Below are 21,715 nucleotides of genomic sequence, written 5' to 3' on the forward strand. Positions count from 1 at the left end.
GTTCAGCGCTGAAGCTCACTTTTGATTGCATGGGTACGCTGATAAACAAAATTTTCGCATTTGAAGTAATGATAATCCACAAGCCATTGTAGACGTCGTTACATCCTCAAAAAGTCACTATTGGGTGTACGCTATGGGCAAAGGGAATCAGTGGTCCATATCTCTTCAAAAATGAAGCCAGCTATAATGTTACAGTCAATGGGGAATACTAAAGAGCTATGATTAATGACTTGTTTGTGCCTGAATTTATATGCGGTTGATGTGGACTTTGGTGCAACAAGACGGTGCTACATGCCATACAGCCGAGGAAACAATCAATTTATTGGAGGAATCTTTTGGTGAGCGCATTACTTCGCGTCAAGAGTGTGGCGTGGCACCCAAGATCGCGCAATTTAACACCGCTAGACTATTTTTTGTGAGGTTATGTAAAGTAGCTTGTCTACGCAGATGAGTCCGAGGCGATTGACGATTTCCTCTTGAAAAAAACATGTAAAAAAAACCACCTTTAAATACTACACCGCAGTTAAAAATAAATCATTACTGCACGATATAGTAGTCGGTGGGAGACGTTGTCGGTGGCTAAACAAGATAGATACATTCAAATACTTACTACAAAAAACGAAGGCAGGAACGATTTATTTTGGCGAGTTGTTTAGGTTTATGACTTCCATTCGGTAGTTCGTGATTTCGAACCCTATACTATGTTTTAGCTTGCCTGGTAGATTATTTAGTCAATCAAAAATGTTTTAAGTATTTTTTGCACATTTTTATTTCAACCAATTAAATTTGTTTTTTTTTGTTTGAATGTTTTATCATTACTTTTCTTTTCTTTGATTTTTATTTATTATTTGAAACTCTTGTCTGTATTGTTTGTATGTTTTATTATTATATTTACATATCCTGCATTTTAATGTTTTCCTTTCCGTTATTAAATTAAAAATATTTCAAATATGGATGCTCGATCCAATGCATGAATGATTGAGTATAATTGAAATTGTCTCTTTATTAGTTTTATTTCCATTTTCTGTTAAATGAATTGAAAATGCAAATATAAAATAAAATGTAAAAAACAATAAATTTTAAATGCTATGAAAAGGAAATATATTAGAAATATGAAAGTACGATGGTAAGTTTTAACTATTTTTGCTGAAATTTTGAAAGTGGTTATGCTACGTAATAAAACTAGAATTAATTTATAAGTCAGTGTTTATTAAAAATATGTAAGAAAGGGCTATTTCCGGGTGTAGTCGAACATAGTATACTCTTGTAATCACTATATTGAGTATACTTTGGCCAGTGGCAGATCTCAGCTGGCACAATTTAATTTTGGCGTAAACTTGGCTCACCATTCGTTCCGGTTTGTACAGGACAACGTCCGATGTGTTTTACGTGTGTACCTGCCGTCGACGGCCTTACCTCACGGTGCTCAAAAGCACAACGTATCAAAACAATGCGTTGATCAGCGCCCCAAATAATACGAGCTATTTGCAAGTATTTATTTGGTTACCAGTGGCCAGGGTGTATTGGCACACTGACCGTCTTGGTAGAATTCGAGGCCGACCTAAAACCTCTTCCGTTTTCGGGTACGGAACCCAGTTGCTTGTGCAACTTCTTTTTTGAACTGAATTTTTAGTTCTTCCAGCATTTAGGCTTAAACCACAGCCACCACGAATCTCCCCAAAGGCACAAACCTAATGAGCAGATTGGACCGAAGTCCAAGGGCATTCTGCTCCCCGTGGTACCAAAGTTGAGTCTCCGGTTAGACTGTGTGGCCGAAGCTACTGCTAGTTGAGCTACCCATTACTCAATGACTGGAGACATTTGTCGTTTGAACTTCAAATGTCTTTTAATTTGGAATTTCATTTAAAGTCTATAATATGAGTTCAAGCTGAGTATTATAGCACTATTTCTGACATAACTATGCTGATATTTCTAGGCAATATATAATAACAGTCATAGTGCATCCGCTTACGACAGGCATGCCTTACCGCGGGTAAATTCTTACCTCTACCCGCAGGGGGAAGGTTTGTACAGAACAGTCCGGATTTCGAGTTAAGCGTCCCGACCGTCCCTGGCTTAGAAATTACAAAAAAAAAAAAAAGAATTGAATAAAATTGTGTTGCCTTTTATATGTCGGGACTTTCAGTGAATTATAATATGGAAAAAATCGACGACTAAAAGCAACTGCCCCGGCTTTTGCAGGGGCAAATAGGGTCACCTAAGGGTAAACTGAAGTGTATTCAAGACGCAATTTTATCAAAATAACTTTAATTTGACCGAAATATTCTGCATAAACTCCCATAGATTAACGAGAACCATTATATCATATACATTCACTTAATTCCGCATAGATATCTTATTGATCATCAGAACATATCATTTTCTGGAAATGATGGGCTCTGAATGTCATTAAGACATTTCACAGATCTTCGGTACAAAGTCAGTCATAAACACTGAGGCCTTATGGGGCGACATAAATATGTGGGCTTGAAAAGTTAGTTATGGTCCGATGACGATAGTTTTTAATTTTGGAAAAAGTACGATTTATATTTGAACTCTCTCTCTTCTCTCCTCTTACCTCGATGCACCTGACCTCACTAGTGATGATACAATTTTTTCACCCTTCTGCATAATATATTATATTTCTGAAAGTCTGCAAATAATGCCCCCGTCGCGGAGATAACCGACTCAAAGTGCTGTCCACCGAGTTCAACTTTGGAAGACATCTGGCGAATACAGTGGATGGGGCAGAATTTCTTTGAATATTTCGACCAGTTTGACAGTGGAAGGGCAGGGGAGTGAGCAACACTTTACTTCGACGTTTACTTGGCATAGTAGAACCCTGTTACAATTTTGTCGTTTTTTAGGTAGTCGATTTATAATACCAGAGACCGGTGGTCATCAGCATTTCGGCGGAGAGAACAGTCTCCCCCTTTTTTGGGTCAGGTGCCGGTTTAAATAAATGATGTGTACGTATTTATCCATATTTCGTCGACGGTCTTGAAACAACGCAGAAAATCCTTCGGATTGCGTTTAAATAGTGGCGCACACTGCTGTAAAGTAATTTCACGATTGCGTTTGTTTGTCCAGAGTGAGCAAGCGTGGCACCCATCGTGCCGACAGTTTTCTTATACCCAATATCTCATGCAGAATATGACCCATGTGGTCCTTCGAAATGCTTACTGTCTCAGCTTCCACGCGCATCTTTAATCGACGATATGTTAATATGCGACTTTTTTTCAGGGCAATAGAAGGTGTCTAATCAAAAAGCAACATGCGACCATGTTGAAACTCATTTCATTGCAAGATTTCTCATCTAAAAACAAAAATCGAATCACCGGCCGATATTGTTCTTCTTCCATTTTCTTAAAATTCGGGACACGACCTCTTACTGTCGTGGTCAAAACCAAACTACGAGTCCGATTCGGCTGAATCTGTAACTATGAATAAAAATTATTAAAGAGCCATTTAATTGTGACTACAACTTTTTCTTATTTGGTGCTCAGAAGTACAAAGGGATGAGGCTAATTATGTTTACGGATTAAAAAGGTGTTCAAAATAATTTAAGAGTTTATGTATTCGTTTTCCGCTTTTTATGAATAATTTCTCGAAAATAACTGCAAGAACAACAATGTTCGAGTACATATTACAGCTGATAGTAACGAGTTGTCTTTGTGGCCTATCGCACTAGTATCAAGTTGGTAAACGGTAATACCCCAATAAAGTTGTAATACGAAAACAACTCAATTTTAAAAACATATTTTAAAACTTCAGAAGTGCATTTGCAAACTATAACTAACTGAGTCCTTTTTTACACACATATAAAATAAAAAATTAAGAATAGAATAAAATAAGTAAACGAGTAAATAAAAGAAATGAATCAATAAGTAGAATCGTTTTGAGTAAATTAGCAACGCTTCACTCTATAGAGAAGAGTTGAGATTTGACTAATTTAAGACGATGTCTGAATAAATATTTCCACTAACTGTCATCGATAGTAACTAAAATTTGTGTTCCAACTCTAACTAATCAGGAAATTCTAGAATTTTAAGCTCAAAAAGAAGGATATGACGAAAATACTTGAACTTCACTACCATGCCTTTCATTCTAACCTCGTAATTATTTTCCACTATTACGGTTTTCAACTCCACTCAGAATTTCAACTTCAGATCAACCCAACTCTGTTTTGGTATTACGAACTTCAACTATTTTGGAAGTTTCATTGAGTGTTGTCAACTATTCATGTGTTATTTTCGTTTAAATGACGAAGCATTTTATTTTTTTACTAAATGACTTGAAGGAAGATTACCACAAACGCATGCGAGGAACGATCATGGAAATTAAACGCAACTCTCCGTTTCCTTCTGATTATCATTATCAAAATGAAATTCATCAGAGGCAAAGGTTGGTTCAGGTTGGGCCTCCTATAGGTCTAGGTGCGTCGTCAGACAGCCACTCCACCTACCTATCATTATCAAAAATTCAGTTTTAATGATTTTAACTTTACATACGTTGGCACAGACTACTATCTATCTATGTTTGTTGAGGCTGTTTAAAATATTATAAGCACTGAAGAGGAGCAGAACGCTTAAAATTTTTAATTTTACTCATAAAGTATATGCCTAAGGTTAGTAGTTTGTACCGACTTTTTATGTTCGAAACCTTTCCCACGGTCACGGAATATTATGTTTACTGTTGCCACATTGTACCTTGCCTCGTCCAGCTTGTGGCTCAACAGCTGCTTCACTTGCCTATGCATTTTTTACAAAATAACTGATTAAAATAGTTTAAAATTCTAAATACAATAATTTTTTTTACACTCATTTTCCATTTTGTACTAATATTTTTCGCAAAATAAATGCAGTAATGTTCAACTACTACAAGACAGTTGTAGTTTTTTGACATTACTTGTAGTCAACCCCAATTGAAAACCGTAATCACATAATAAAGTTGAAGTTTGACAACACTTCAACCGAAACTTTTTTGACGGGTTGAGTTGCTATCGATAATACCGAATTTCAAAGCGAATTTCAACCAAAATGCAGTTGGGTTGAAAATCATAATAGGGGTCTTCTATATATGTATTGGGTGTGCTAAATTCTATTTCGTTTGCTTTTATACTTCCGCTTTGTTTGTTTTTTTGTTATATAAATTACTTTAATTTATTCATTTATAACTACACAATTTCATTGTAATATACAATAGTTAAAACTAAGTTTTAGCCAGCATTAAAATTTTGTTTAATGTTTAACTGTATTTCACTTTTCACTTTTTTTCGTTAATTGCCATTTTGTATATTCAACTTTTGCTTGTTTTTTTTGTGTTTGTTTTTTTTTTTGTTTTTTTACATTATACAAAAGAACTTGGTAACTTTTAACTGTAAGTATTTGTTTGTGGTATTACAAAATCATAAAAATTAACTTAATTTACATACATTTACATATTTTTTAGTTTTTGTTTTCGTTTTTTTTTGTAATAAACTACTATTTTAGTTGGATTCTCTAACGGTAGTCGCCAGCACTGTTATTTGCTTTTTGTATTCACATTATGTTAATTATTTTGTTTTACTTGATTTATGTATATATATATGTATACATATATATGTATGCATTGTTATTGGTGTTTGATTTGTTGTTAGTCGATTTGTTTATCTTATTAGTAGATATTTGCTATTTTTTGGGTTCACGGGTTGTCCATATTAAAATTTAATATAATATAATAGTAATGATAATGCCTTTGCAAATAAGACTACAATAAGCGGTTTGATACTATGCAATTTTCTATTGTTTTTTTTTATCTGCTTTCTGCTTTTTTCCTGTTTTTCGCGCTATCAATAGTTTTAACGTTTAGAGTTTTCGCTTATGCTAAAAAAATTTTAACTGTCTGCTAATATGTAAACCTTAATATTAATTTTTTTTATTATGCAAATTTTGTTTTTCTTTTCTTTCTTTCTTACTTTTTTGTAGGCGTTTAGAAAAAACGCGTTATCTATCGTTTCACGCCGTGGCCACAAAGTCTTACAAATATACAAATTTCTATGAATATTCTACTTAACGCTAGGTGTCCGCACTTAAATGTTAAGGTTGGTTTTAAACCGTTCTAACTTGAACCACGCGCATGTGCTTCCTCTCCCAGTTTGGCAGCAAAGCTACTCGAATATTGACTATGCTGTTGTTGTTGTTGTTGTTTTTCTCATACTAAAATTAGAAATTTATAACTTAGGTTGGAAGGATATCAAAATTTTAAGGAAATTGAAAATTGCAGTCAGACATTTTCGTTTGTCGCTGCATTTATTTCTGTTACAGCCCAAATTTGGTGTTTTTGCTAACTTTCATAGAAAATTCCATAACATTCATGCGACTTTGCTGCTTAAAAATTTTATTTAAAAAAAATAAATAAAAAAAAAATATAAAAAAAAAATATATAAAAAAAAAATTAAAAAAAATATATATAAAAAAAAAAATAAATAAAAAAATTTATAAAAAAAAAATATAAAAAAAAATATATAAAAAAAAATCAAAAAAAAATTGTTTTAATAAATTTAAAAAAAAATATAAAAAAATCAAAAAAAAAAATAAAATAAAAATATATATTATATATATAAAAATAAATAAACAAAAAAAAAAAAACAAAGTTGAATGCCACAATACCTGTATTTTTGTTTTTCTTTTTTACACTTCGCGACTACAGCATGCCATTTTTATACGAAAATTTATACACTAAAAAATAAGGTTTATCGTTATGTATTTTACTTTTTCTGTATTTAACAACGTGTGTTTGTGTGTGAGAAAATAATAGAAAACGACTTCTAATCGGCATAAACAAAATGTACAAAATTTACTTGTTATTAACCTAAATTTATAAGGCCATATTTTTTATATATGTATTTTTCTTTTTTCTTTAATTAATGTAACGTCTTCTGCCTAAGCTTACTTACTCTCATTTCTTTCTTTTTTAATACGAATTATATACTTAAAGACAAATTAGTTGTTTACAAATAGTTTGAAGCAATAGATCGTTTAAGTTTAAGAGCACAAATTGCTTAAAGAATAATAATAATAATAATAATAGTAATAATAATAAAAAATTGCCTTCATCATCCGTTAACGCTATTTTTACAAATTCACTCTAGCATAGTGAACACTTTTCGCAAATTCCACTTCATGTTCGTGCACACGAGTCGCAATTTATATTTTTATTTTGTTTTTTTATTATTAAATAAATCAATGATAATAAAAAAAATTGGAGGTTATGTGGGGGCGTTAAATGATGTTAAAAAATTGTGTTGTTAGAAAAAAATAATTTTTCAAAAAAAAATAATTTTTTAACAAATTAGTGTTGCTCTAAATAAATATTGCCATAATCCACCCCAAACTAATTACACATCCTTCGTCATTAACCGCAAAATTGCAAATTTTTAGTAAACTCTTTTGTATGTATATAACGCAACTAGTGAAGTGCTTTGACGTGCTGAGAAACGACAAAGCAAATATTAAAAAAAAATATATATATTATATATAAATATATATTTTGTATACATACAAGTAGCAAAAAATTTGGAGAATTGTAAGTTGCATACAGTGTTTACTTTTTGCAATCGAAACGTGATTATATGTAAAATGTTGAAATCAGCGTGCTACAGCGCAACAATAAATGTACATAGAAATTTATAAAATAAATGTATGAAGAAATATGACTGTAGTTGATGTAATGTTGCATTAAACCATGTTCAGAAAGATCATATGCTATATGGTATATGTGTGTAGTATGTAGTTTTCCCCCACTTAGCCGTTGCACAAAGTCGATCACTTAAGATATGCCTTATATAGCATTTGGCTTCGGCATGTTTCGCGTTCCTGTTCCATAAAGAAGAGCATATCGCGTAGATTTACACGTTTGATGCGTGGCCGTAGTGGCACTGATGGCACGCTTGAGCCGCCTAAAGCACCGCTGGCGTTCGAATTCTGCAAAAAAAAATGTATATAAAAAATGTTGACCGTTATTTATTTATATAGCAATTTTACAGGAATTTGGCTTGCTACTTACCGCGCCGGCGCCTGTTGCATCGCCATCCAGTTTGATTTTTTTCCGTGGACCGATGGCCTGCAAAGCCGTCATATTGGCGTCCCGTTGTCGCAACTCCTCCATTTCAGCGCGCTGCATTTCTTTCGCCTGCAAACGTATACAAAAGTGCGTTTTTAATTTAAGTGCTTTAAGGTCAATTATTATTGCTAAATTACCCTCGCTTTCATTTTCGCTTGCTCAGGATCCTCGATTTTCGAACGCGACTTGGCTGCACGCAGCAGCATTTCGCGCTCCAACTCCTCGTGCCGCTTTTGTTCGGCTTTGTCCAATTCCTCGAGGAATTTAATTTGGCCGCGCACATCTTTTGTGACTTCGTAACGTGGGTCCAGCTAAAGCATTCAAATGACATGCAATTAAGTACAAAACTCAAATGCTAAAGACTAAAGACTCGTGTGCTAGTACCTTAATTACATCGATGCGATGTTCTGCTATCACAGCCAATTTCTCGACGACATTTTTCAGACGCTCTTGACACGCATGCGATATCAAGACTGCCACATCTTGCGATGGTTCTTCTAGACCACGTTCCATAACCATCGCACGGATGCGCGCCTGCAACGCTGGCAAATGCAAAAATACTTCGTCCTTGCACGAACGTATCTGTGTGCCGATGTTTTCAGTGCTGCCGAGTATGCGTTGCGACTCCTCGGCCAAGTTGACACCGCCCATGGCGGCTACGTCATTGATATCGTCGTCGCCATACACCGAAGATGACATCGATATAGAGGGTTGTTGATAGAATGAAGACATTGCTGCTGTGGCGGCTGCACCCAAGGCATTTCCTTTCTCCTCTTTCTCTTTATCCAGCTGTTCTTTCTTCTTTTTGCTTGACGCTTTACTGGCGGACGCAGCACCAGATTTAGCTGTCGTCTTATTCGCCGGCGGTGTGACAGGTATAATTTTCTCTTGCTTGATAGCGTTCTCCAATTTGGGATCGACAATTCTTATACTCTCGCCAATACCAGCAATGGTGGCATGACTGCTCAGGTGACTGCTGCTGTGGTGCATTAGGTTGGGTGGCAGTTGCACGGTGGGCAATGATGGCGTTGGCAAAGATGTCCCACTGCTTGCATTCGAATAGGTCGCGACTGAATTGATGGTGGATAGTATTGTGGATACAGCGGAGAGGGATGGTGTCGACGAGGGTGGTAAACTATTGGATATAGCTGTTAGGGAGGGCGGTTGATTCGTTGCAACGAGTGACGGTACAGGCGAAGAGATCGCCTTTATTTGTGTTTGTCCAACTTTGACATGTGTTATACCCGGCGGGGCATTTTTCCCCTTGGCAGTACGTATTTGTACTGTGGTCGGGCGGCTTATTTGCGTTACTGTTGGTGCGCGTATATGCACAATACTCTGTGGAGAAGAGTAAATGATTTGTAAAATTTTGTTTATACACGCACGAAGGCATGACTTACCGCTTGCGTCGGCGCCGAGGGCAGTTGAGTGTTTGCCTGCTGTATGGATGCTGGAATGGGGCCGCGTATTTGGGCATTCACCAGGCGTGGTGCGTTGGTGGGTCCTTGTATACGAATACCGGCCGGTTGTTTGGTTATCGTAGTATGCCCAATGGGACGTGGTCCACCCGGGCCGACAGGAGAAATCATTCTGACTTGCGTTTGTCCAATAGTCGTGGTTTGATTTTGACTTATCGGACGTATTTGCGCTTGAATTTTCTGCAAATTTGAAAGATTTTTTTTTTTATGTATAAAAGTTGCGACAAGAAAAAACGATAACTTCGGTCGCACCGAAGCCATAACACCCTACACAAATACAAAAGATTCCATACAAAAACTTGATTTTGATCGATCAATTTGTAGGGCAGCTTTAGTGATCCGATCTGAAAAATTTCTTGCAAAGTTTCAGATCAATATCTCATAAACTGCGGGAGTAGTTCGACGAATATACTTATAACCGTACAGACATGACTCAGCTCGTCATGGTGATCATTTATAAATATATTTTATCGGGTCTTAACTTCTGGGTATTACAAACATCGTTGCACACTTAATATACCCTGTAGATGGTATAATAAAAATGCTTACTGGAAATTGTTGCAACGTTGTCAAACCGGCAACATGGTGCGGCGGCGGTTTAATGCCCTCGATGACAAGTTCACGGGTAAATAGCGCTTGCCGTAGCAGTGGTAAACTTTTCTGTAACACAAGTAAGATTTTATATTATTTAAATGAAAACAAATTAATAACTCAGGCGGCAGACTAACCTTCAAAAAGCCAATTAGACACGGCTGCGGACTGGCGTTCAATAGACGCTCCAGTCGATCGCAAAACTCCTCTGGCTCCACATTTGCATTCACCAGTTCCTGTATGAGATTGCGTACATTCTTCTCCACTGGTTTCGGCTCACGCGTCGCCAAGTCGATCAGGTTCGCAAGGAATTTGCGACATTTCTCTTTGGTATTGCCTTGCGCTGCACTCTGTGTGGTCGTCACATTAGCTGTCCCCGTCGCCGTGCCGGCACTGGCCGTGGACACGGCACTATGGTTATTACTCATGGTCGTTGTGTTCGAGGTGCCCGTGGAGGCGGTCGCACCGGTTGAATGCTGTGCTGGAATTGTTTGAATTTGCGTTATCTGCGGTTGTGGTAGTAGATGTTGCGTCTGCTGATGTAACTGCTGATGTTGCGACTGTAGATGTGTTTGCTGTTGTTGTTGGTGTTGCAGTGCAGACTGATGGTGCGGCTGTTGCAACGTGATATTCGCCTGCGACGTGTACGTGTGATGCGGGCCAGCAGTACTCGAAGCAACTGAGTTCACAACAATATTATTAGACGTAGACGAGGACACTGCCATGGACTGCAGATGCAATAAATAAATTATTAATTACTTACTTAGCACTAACTAAATAAAGTACATTTGCATGTACTTGTCACAAGGCAAGAGTTAATTGTAAACAGAACGCAAACTTCAAAAAATGAGAATATGTAAAAAAAAAATTAATGTATGAAATTAGAAATTAGAAAATATTGCAAAATCAACAATCAAATTTACGTTTACGTAAGTATTGTTTTTTTTTTCTCAATAAATTATAGCACACTTAACTTATATTTCAAAGCCCGTTAGGATTTAATTTCTAACTATGTATGTCAAAATTATATATGTACAGAGCAGGCATCAAATAAAATATATATATATATATTTCTTTTAACAACAGCAATATAACCGTAAATATGTAATTACGCGTATATAAGGCAGTTAAAATAAGTAAAATTTACGCAAATTACAAATTAATTAAGCAAATCGTACAACAGAATATAAAATACTTTAGTCAAAGTTACAGTGCCGTAGACATTCTCCAAGGCAATGGCAGGAAGAAACAGTAAATCAACAAAATGTAACTAAACAAAAAAAATAGAGAAGTTTAACACTAAATTAAAAATGAGTTAAATGTTGCGTAGAGAGCAACCGAATTTATTTCAGCGCAACAATAAGCATTCAAAATAACTTTTCGCGTTTAAAAGAAACTACTACATCTCTTAGACGTATGTATATAAAGGAAAGCGGAATAAGCTGATTGAGAAGACACTTCAAAGGGCCTGCAAATCGAAAAATCACTAAAATTTCTATATAAGCTCATCCGAAAAAATATATGCTTATCGAGTATGCGCCTATCCCTCATAAATAAACTAAATACAATGTTCTAAATAAAAAATGATTTCATGCAAGGTATTTAAAACAGGAATCCTTGAACAGAACATGGTACAAGTATATTTAAAAAAACGTCAACTTCTACTGCACCGAAGCTGTAATACCTTCTACAGGTGCATATCATAAAAGGGTATAAAAGATCTTATCTTGGTTTTGATCGTTTAGTTTGTATGGCAATAATATTTTCAGATACTGTAGCATTGCCTTCAGTAATAATTCTAGTTAAATTTCGCAGTTATCTTGGCAATTAAAAACTTTTCCATACAAGCACTTGATTCCGATCGTTTCGTTTTTAAGGCAGCTATATGCTATAAAGGCCCGATCGGAATAATATATTAGGAGACTATAGCACTGCGTCGGAGAATAATGTATGCCAATTCTGGTCAAATCAAAAAAATTTCCATACAAGAAATTGATCTTGACCGATGAGTTTGTATGACAGCTATATGCTATAATGGTCCGATATCGGCGCTTCCGACAAATAAGCAGCTTCTTGGAAAAAAAAACATGTGTGCAAAATTTCATATCGATATCTCAAAAACTGAGGTACTAGTTCACGTATATACAGACAGGCGGACATGGCTAAATCGGTTCAGCTTGTCACGCTGATCTTTTATATATTTATATATATATATATATATATATATACATAATAGAGACTCCGACGTCTTCTTGTAGTTGTTACACCCGGTTCAGGGTATAAAAAAACTGGCATTCCTTCTTCAACTAATCTCACGATGATTTTCGATAAACAGAATCAGAAAAATATTTTAAAAATCTTGGTTACTTTTTCAAAGCTATACTTAGGAATTAAAAAATGTCGTATATATTGCAATATGCCACAAACTAAACGGACCATACTACCATGAGTGTACCCTTCTATATATGTATATATTAATGCATTATGCTTATGTAATCAAATAGAAGTCTAAACAACTAAACTATTTGGAAAATAAAGAAACATCTAAAAAGACGATTTTGAATCGCAACAAAGAGTATATATATAAAATAGGAACAATAAAGAGAAGTGCATCCAACTCTTCGCCGTACGATGCTTGACAGCAGGTGAAGGCAGTAAGCCATATGTGCAAGAACTGCATCAATGCGAGCTGAAGAGCTGTTAACACGAAATTGAAATCAATTTGTTTTATGAAAGATTTCGAAACTGAAAACGAGATCTATACGTTGTTGTTGCATATGCACAAAATTCACGTAAATTACATTTTGTTTGATCTGTTTCGTCGCTGTTGCCTGTTGTTGGTGCTGTTTTGCTTGCTGCTGTTGTTGATGATGTTGTTGGTGGTGGTGGGTGGTAGTAGTGGTAGTTGTGGAGGTGGATGATCTTACAATCGTTTTACGTAGTGCTATGGGAGGCCCTGCAAATCTACTTACAGCAGCTGGTACAGTTTGCAAACGTATTTGTGCCGGATTGGAATTGGTGCCGCCACTGCCGCCAATGGTTGGTGTGACCGGACCCGAGGTGGCTGTGCCAACACGCAATAATTGATATCCATTTTCGGTTTTTAAAATGAGTGCAGGCGTTTGTCCAGGTGCTAGTGTACTGAGTGTTATCTACAAATGGGGTAAATACAGTATATATATATATTAGGTAGGTTCCAATAAATTAGTATAACATATATGTTGTATATTTAGATTAGTATAGGCAAAAGAAAAATTTATATTATGTAATAGACACATTTATGTAATCGTTAAAGGTTGTTAAGGAATAAGTTTACCATATACAATATTACAACTTACCGCCGGATTTTGTGGTCTAGCGCCAACCATATGTGGTCCGCCAATGACTACCCGTCCTAGAGTGTTGCCTGGCACATTTTTTTGTTGTTGCTGCGCATTTTGGGGACGCATGCCCACCACTACATTCGCCGGAATCATAGAATTCAACAAAGGTTGCTGGTTACCCTATATAAAAAAGAAAGCAAAGAAATTACAATAAGAACATTATGAGATTAACAATAAACTTGAAGCAAGAAACCACTACAGCATGCTACAGTTAGGCGTTTCACCAGTCATTTAAGAATGCAGATGTTTTTTTAGGCTTTTTGAATTTCTTGAATATAGTTCCATATTTAGACCAAAATTATACGAAAAATCATTTTGAAATCGATAGAAAATATTTATAACAAAAAACATTTACCACATTTGTCAATCTACAGCAATTATGTTTTATACTGTAGTATTTAACATAAATATACCTTTAAGAATTTAAGAGAGCAAGATGCTAAGCCAGAACGTAAAAATTCTACTGTTATGTACATAAGTACATAGTTTACTTAGATAAAGCAGTAGCAAGACCTATACCATTAAGCGCTCATATATTTATCTGTATCGGTATATAATAATGTAATAAATCATGCTATCCTATTGCCCTCATTATATACGTTTTTCAAAATGACATATTTCCAGTACTCAATAAGCGGTTTAAAAACAACAAAGGCACAATAATTTCCTTTTCGTGGTGTTGCATTAACGCATATCCGAATTTGTTTTGAATATAAGAGAATTTTGTCACTTTTGAAAAAGTAAATTTTGCACCTTGTATATAAATGTATTTACAACCACAGTATTACTGAATAATATTAATAATGATAATAATTGCCGATTAGGAAACACGTTTGAAATATTTGTTTAGAACATACTCATGCTATTGGATTTATAAAGTTTTCCAAAAACCAATTTCGTAGAAAATACACTTTCGACACTTAATTTCAAGCCACGCAATAGTAAAACACCCGCAAATTGACAAATATTTTGATAAGCTTATATAACAATATTTCTACAATACAACGTTTTCTCAACAGAAAAAGTTCTTAGTTTATATAAGGCTCGAGCACCGACTGCAACTATAACTGCCCTAAAGGCAGCATTTACAAAAGAAAAAAATACAGTGCTTCTGTGACTCGGGTTGGGCGCCTTCTATGGGTCGCCATACCTGATTAATTGTTTTGGTCATTGTTACTATTCCGGGTGAACTTGATACCAGACCCGCTGGCAATGATACCGCATTGTTTGATTTTATAACTAAGGTTTGCGTCTGTGTGGCACCTACTGATTGCGTTGCCGCATTATGGTGTTGCTGTGACGGTTGTCCCGCCACCCCTGGTTGCCCGCCACTTTGTAGTACTTGATGATGCTGTACCTGTACTTGTTGCGGCAGTGTATGATGTTGTCCGCCAGCTCCACTTGACGTTATTGTCTTTATAGTGGTGGTATTCGGTAATTGGGAAGTGGATATGATTGTTGAACCTGGCGGATGACCCGCCGCTCCTCCTATATTTATTGTGCCGTTAGGAAGCGTTTGACTTGTAAATGTTATACGATTGCCCGGCGCTTGTGTAGATTGGCTGGAATTCATGGCGAAATTTGTAAACGACGATGTCGCTGACGACAACGACGTTGACGCCAATGACGATGACGGTGCTCGTATGTTGAGTATTTTTGTTGAAACGTTTGTCGGTGGCTTATCGGTCCACTGATGATTATGCTGATTAAGCGGTTTTGCAATCGAATGCAGAGTGGACGCTTCTTTTTGTGGAGCCTGTGTATTGTTTTGTTGATTACTTTGTGTTTGTAATTGATATGCAAATTTAGCATTTATCCCCGCATTGCCATCACTTGCAAACGTCTTTGGTGTAGTATAGAGAGTGTATGTGGACGCGCACTTTGTTTCTCTCAAATTATTGTTTATTTCTGTAACATAAACACAATAATGCATTACTATTCAATCTTTATAACAGGAAGTTAGTTTATGGCAAATATAATATTATTTAATGATACTTATAATTAACAAAGGTTTTCTTAAGAAAACCCCTAATATATTCCCTCCAAATGTACACACATTGAACTAGCTCGCTTGGATTACCCCCTAAAATGTCTAAGTTTGTTGATTTATCAAATCGCGAGTTAACATTTTTTTGCAACTGATGTGATAATATTCATTTGCTACCTTCAGGTAAAGTCGTGACATTATCACTGCCGAATGGCGTAAACCGATCATAACGTTTGTTGTGATTTAGGTCTCCTGTGCTTCCACTACCAGATTTGCTGTTAACAATGACTGTTTTTGTGGAAATCACCTCCTCAATGTCAACAAAGGCTTCATTGCCTTCTCCGCTAAATGCTGACACTGTTGTTGCTGACCTTCTGTCACAGCCGCTTTTATAATGAATTTTATCACCATATTCATTCTCTTTTGTTGTATATTCGTCATTTGCTAAGCCAAAGTCATCTTTGGAAACCACATTCACGATTCCTGGGGATGGCAAAATTCCAGACGCGCTATTTTTCTGATAATCTCCAGATATAACTGATTCTATTCTAGAAGAATTTGCTTTATTTTGATTTTGGTGTACAAAAAATTTGGCAGAAGACGCCGCCATTTTCTCGAAAAACGATTAAAAGGAAGAACGGCGAAATTTCCTATCGTAATAGATTCTACTATACAAGAGATAAGCGATTCAAATGTCAGTTGAGAAAAATGTTGCCACCTCTTTAATTCGTGCTCGAGACAAACAATTTTAATTTGAGATAAAGTTGCATTATAACTGTTAATGAGCAGTGCTTATTTTATAAGAAGTCTTCAAATATTTATAGTATAAAAACTAAAAATAAATATGCTTGTATGCAGTTTCGAATATTAACAATTTTTTTTCATAGGTAATTCGCATCATCATATCATTCAGTGAAAAACAATTGAGGGAAAGCCACACAACAGAAGCGGCCAACATCAAAGCACTAAACGGTTATCATTGCTATGTAAATTAAAAGCTATTAACAAATGACACGATATTATTTTGCTCTCATCACATAAAGACCATCATTATTTTTATTTCTTACCCTTAGCAATTCACCAATTCTTGCTGTTGCATAAATGTTGATGGTACTTGAATTACTTAGCACTGGCAGCGCTTATAAACTGTCACTAATATTAAACGAATAACCACTGAAGGCATACAAGCGAATAAAGAAAAATCCATAGAATGGCAAGCGATAATAGCTACTGGCTGGCTGACTTTTGCTAAACGTAGTTGGAGTTTTCGTTTTCGTTAATGCGTTACATACATTCGCTCGTGAAACAGACGGAGCGCCACACAATTGATTTTGCGGATTGAGTACGGCTGAGAATTATGATTGCCGAAACCGTCGGTATTTATGAAGTCGCGTTCTACCATATATATACTCTATATATTTTTTTTAGAATTATTATGAATACATATATTTCGTTAAATAATGAATTGCACTATTTTATGTTCAACTTTTGATTATTTAAATGGAATCGATGTAGAAAACTTTTTTCGTTACAACGCGACGACTGCACGATTGGGTGAAACGAAGACGGGCAAAGGGGGGAAAATTTCACTCTGTGACACTTCTTTTCTCGTATTTCATCAAAAAACACACCGTGTGGGACAGCATAGATTTCAAATGATTATTTCAGCTTACCAAAAGCCAGCAAACAATTGCATTCACTTTCTAATTAATATTTAAACACTCTCTAACACTTTTCGCGTAATTTTGTTAAAATTTGATCGAGATTTCCGCGAGAATTTCGATAAAATTTGTTTACGCTCGACTCCGTCGCAGCCCGCACTCACTATGCAAACGGCGAAATTTTATATTGTAATAGATTCTATGAGCGAGTAATAGAGGCAAAATGTCAAAAGAGCGTTGCCACACCATTGGTGTTTTTTCATTTTTGTTGCCTGCATAATTCCTCTAAAAAAAGTACCCTGAAAACAGTGTTGTGTTGTCATGTGGTTTGTTGCACTTACTTACCTTGCAAAAAAAAATTCATTTGATAACAATTGTACTTTAATTTTTTAAAGTAATTAAAACATTCTCATTCATTAATATTTTATTAAAAAAATTTTACAATTATAAGAGGCAGATAATCGATTGTTCAGTGGCAACTGCGGTAACTCATCGCATTAAAGCAATGGTCACTGGGTGATTCTCAGTATTAACTACAAGTTCACTTGTATAACTTATAAAAATAAACTTAATATGTTCCATTGTTTACTAGTTCTGAATGACAAATTTTCATTTATAACAAATAAATTTATTGTAGATTAGGTTTTCAATAAAAAGTGTTATGAAAAATTGCACTGAAGTTGAAATAAACATTGTACTATATATGATTTATATCATATTGGTTCGATATGCAAAATAATAATTGGAACTTAATATTCTACAATAAATATTTATACATATTGAGATATCACCCACCTAAGTAAGCGCTACGCAAGAGAACGGCACTGTACATCTCTTCCAAAAAAATTGATGAAAATAGCAAGTTAGTTAGTAAGATGTGATATTTTCTACATTACCTATACTAGCTATCGATAGTTTTTTCTCCTATAATCTTCAAGTAAATCGATATTTAGTTATGTACGTCTACGCCACATTCACGTGTACAGTTATGCCTAAAATATTAGGAATATGATATTTTCTACCGCTTTGAATTAAAGTTGAGTAATTTTTTATTAATCAACAGACCGATTATTAATGTATAATAAATTGCAATAATACACAGTGTTCCGCAAATAATATGCAACTGGTTTGGAGTATAATTTTAAAATAATATTTTCCAACATACTTTTTGAACTGTTAAATATACATGTTTTAGGAAAAAAATTTGATTGACTTTGCAGTTTTATAGACGATTGAAAATTTTTCTTTTTAAGTGACCACCAAAATCACGGTGAACTTAGTTACGGTTCTATTTTTCTAGCATCGAATGCAGAATAAGTTTTACGCTTAAAATTATATTTTTAGGGAGGCAGTTGAAGGAAGGAAGAATTTCAGCCCTTTATACACCCAGCTTAACTGAGAATGATTATAGCGACGTGCTGTGTATAAAGTGGCATTAAGGGCTATTGTTGGTGCTGTCTACAATGCATCGGAGATCGGAGAACCGTTCTTTGGACATGTTCAAGCTCAAGTACAACACTAATCAAAATAAGTATTGCAATTACTCTCTAATTAAAAAAAAATATATGTATATATATTATAACGGTAAAAAATAATGTAATTTGAGCAATATGTACGAATATTTCAATTTGCTCTGTTTTTTTTTCTCATTTCTGTCCATTATTCCGAAGAGACAATCTGATCGATTATTATTGTTTTGTGAGTTATTATTGTAATCAATTACCTTAGAAAAAAATTTTATGCCAATAAATCAAAGTTAATTGCTTTACAATTATTTATTTAATTCATAACATACTAAATCACAATATGTTACAATCACATTTATAATAATGTTGGAAATATTTACAAAAATATACAAATACATACAATAGAATATGTACATATGTATGTATGAATAAAAAATATCTTAGCGAAAAAAAACACAAATTAAATTATAATTTAAAAGTTATATAAAATTAAATTAAATATGTAAGTATGTCACAATAACAAACATAATATTGTTAGTAGAATATCGTATGTTTAATAAACCTCAACAGTAAATTTAGAAATACTTATTTTAGCGGTGCCACTTCCGCTTCCGGCTTTCGACGTTGTATTACATAATATATCAGACATATAGCTGCCACGCCAATACCACCGCAAATCGACGCCCAATGAATGATATTGAGTGTTTTGAGTGAATTTATAAGTTTCTTTTTGAAGAAGGCAACCATTTCGCTGTTGAGTTGTATACCCTTAAAGAGAGAGACAGAAAAGTTTAAAATGACGGTTAAAAAAAAGATACTGCCATGGCTTACCTCCTCAACCCAAATGGCGGGCATAAGTACCGTTGTTAAATTTTCGGTTATTGAGATGCGGTTGATGCTCTTCAAGAACATGTTGAACTGCACGCGTTTGCCGCCTTGTAACGGGGTACCGGTGAGCTAAAAGTGGAAAATTAAATATGAAACAATATGGTAATGGGGTTATTTTATATAATATATTATATATTTATATTCTTTTAACTAATTGTTTTTTATACTTTCTTATTTAAAATTTTTTTATTTTAAGTTTATTTATTTATTTAATATATTTTAATACCCTGAACGCGGTATATTAAGTTTGCCACGAAGTTTGTAACACCTAAAAGGAAACCTCGGAGATCCTATAATGTATATACTATATAAATTATAAGCGTGACAAGCTGAGTCGATATAACCATGTCCGTCTGTTTGTACGTCCATCTGTATATATGTGAACTAGTACCTCAGTTTTTAAGATCTGACTGAGACTGATTTAGCACATATCCGTTCCTCACAAAGAAGCTGCTCTTTTGTCAGAACCGTCGATATCGGACCGCTATAGCATATAGTTGCCATACAAACTGAACGATCGGAATAAAGTGCTTGTATGGAAAGCAGACAATGGTGCGATCTCCGAAGAAATCGTTCAGATCGGATAACTATAACATATATGTTATAGCTGTCAGACAAACTGAACGAGCGGAATCAAGCTCTTATAAGGAATCTTTTGTATTTGTGAAGGGTGTTATAGCTTCGGTGCAAACGAAGTTAACATTTTTTTCTTGTTTAAATATATTTTATAAATTTTTCTATGAATATTTGTCATTTCTTTTTCATCATTTTACTCACGTGCTGTACATCCACGAAAGTTTGATGCTTCTTCGCATCCGGCCGAAGTCCTCGTATCATTTTCGTGTACTCATTGGAGGCACCCAACATATGCGGTAATGTTAATATAACCGGTGCATCTGTCAATATACCAGAAATATAATATATATAAGCGTTCAATATTTTAACTATTTAAGTGGCATATTTTTATATTCACTTTGCATATTCAATTATGAAATTATTTATGAGTACTTAAAAAGTCAGTAAGGCGACAACGACCTGGCCGGACCACATTTAATAAGTTTTTATAGCCCTCAGTACTGCATACTATACTTGTATATCCAAGCATCCGTATATACTATGTATGTTTACATGTTTAAAGAGGAACAGTTAAATGTTGTTTACGCACGTCATAATTTCGATTTTAATATCGACTTGGCAAAAATTGCCATATTAATTAAAACAACTTCGAAAAAATTAAAAAATAGTTAAAAAAAATATATAATTTCTGATAATACTCCAAAAATACGCCCTTTTGTTCAATAAAATGTATATTTATTGACATAAATAGCTAACTCAACATATAATAAATACACATTTGAATAGAAAATCTATTATAAATAGATGTACATACACATATGGGCGATATATATGTATGTATATATATATACTTGTATATATAAGTATGATTACAATCTCAAATATATAACTTTACAATAACAGTAGTCAAGGATATCAACCTTAGAAGTAACCAAATAAAGAAGAAATATGTATTTGTACAAATATGTGCTCGGTGGCCATGTAAGCTTGTAATGAAGACTTCGTTTTTGTAGATAACGGCACGCACGATAACCTGATATTACGCCCTCATGTATATGATATTAATAAATATTGTGAACCTTAATTTTTTAATTCCAAGTTGTTATATTTTACCAATGAACTACTAGATGTATGATACGGAATTTCCTAGAGGGATAGCTGTCAAACCAGCTGACGATTACGTTCAGAATATTTTGGCGAATTAAATTCGTGAAATTTTATTTTCAAAACTTGTATTCTGTACTGCAAACTTATTTTTCCCGGTACTTAATTGTTTTAAAACGTATGTAAATAAGCAAAATTGTTGCAGTCTCCAAATCGGTCAGAGAAAGTTACTGTCTAGTGCGGAAGGGTTTTTAAACCATACGTTATCGAAACTGTAGATGAAACAAATTTTATTCTCGATGATCAGTATAAAGCATCGTTATATGATTTTGATTTTCATAGAATGAAGTTATCGAATCTTAACGATTATTATACGAGTACACATATAGAGACATTATTTTCACCATATTTTACTTCAGTCAACACCATATTTCTGTTATTTTTAATTACTCGTATTTGATCTAAAAATTATTGGAAA

General features: G+C 34.5%; 2 protein-coding genes across 11 annotated transcripts in view; both read right to left on the reverse strand.

Annotated features, from left to right (window-relative positions):
- Window positions 1–6,634: 6,634 nt before the first annotated feature.
- Taf4 (TBP-associated factor 4) lies at window positions 6,635–16,159 on the reverse strand. Of its 4 annotated transcripts, none has more exons than XM_014237966.3 (11): window positions 15,720–16,159; window positions 14,706–15,463; window positions 13,511–13,675; window positions 12,974–13,324; window positions 10,310–10,900; window positions 10,131–10,241; window positions 9,504–9,761; window positions 8,488–9,441; window positions 8,241–8,414; window positions 8,047–8,172; window positions 6,635–7,964 (listed from the first exon to the last, which is right to left on the reverse strand). In XM_014237966.3, the coding sequence occupies exons 1-11, from the start codon at window positions 16,150–16,152 to the stop codon at window positions 7,806–7,808; spliced, it is 4,080 nt and encodes a 1,359-aa protein (XP_014093441.2). In that variant the 5' UTR covers window positions 16,153–16,159; the 3' UTR covers window positions 6,635–7,805. The 4 variants fall into 4 exon arrangements, with proteins under 4 accessions (XP_014093441.2, XP_014093442.2, XP_069968209.1 ...); XM_014237967.3 differs by having other exon boundaries at window positions 13,145–13,324; window positions 15,720–16,157; XM_070112108.1 differs by having other exon boundaries at window positions 13,145–13,324; window positions 14,823–15,463; window positions 15,720–16,156.
- Window positions 16,160–18,963: 2,804 nt separating this feature from the next.
- The window catches only part of Snmp2 (Sensory neuron membrane protein 2), a 47,986-nt gene continuing 45,234 nt past the window's right edge, over window positions 18,964–21,715 (reverse strand). For all 7 annotated transcript variants that reach the window (XM_014237972.3, XM_036359122.2, XM_014237971.3 and 4 more), the window contains 3 exons: window positions 20,335–20,453; window positions 19,501–19,626; window positions 18,964–19,437 (listed from right to left, as the gene is read on the reverse strand). In XM_014237972.3, coding sequence (XP_014093447.1) covers window positions 19,255–19,437; window positions 19,501–19,626; window positions 20,335–20,453 — 428 coding nt within the window. In that variant the 3' untranslated portion in view covers window positions 18,964–19,254. The remainder of the gene's footprint in view (window positions 19,438–19,500; window positions 19,627–20,334; window positions 20,454–21,715) is intronic.

Source organism: Bactrocera oleae, chromosome 6 (genome assembly GCF_042242935.1).
Source record: "Bactrocera oleae isolate idBacOlea1 chromosome 6, idBacOlea1, whole genome shotgun sequence".
Lineage (NCBI taxonomy): Eukaryota > Metazoa > Arthropoda > Insecta > Diptera > Tephritidae > Bactrocera > Bactrocera oleae.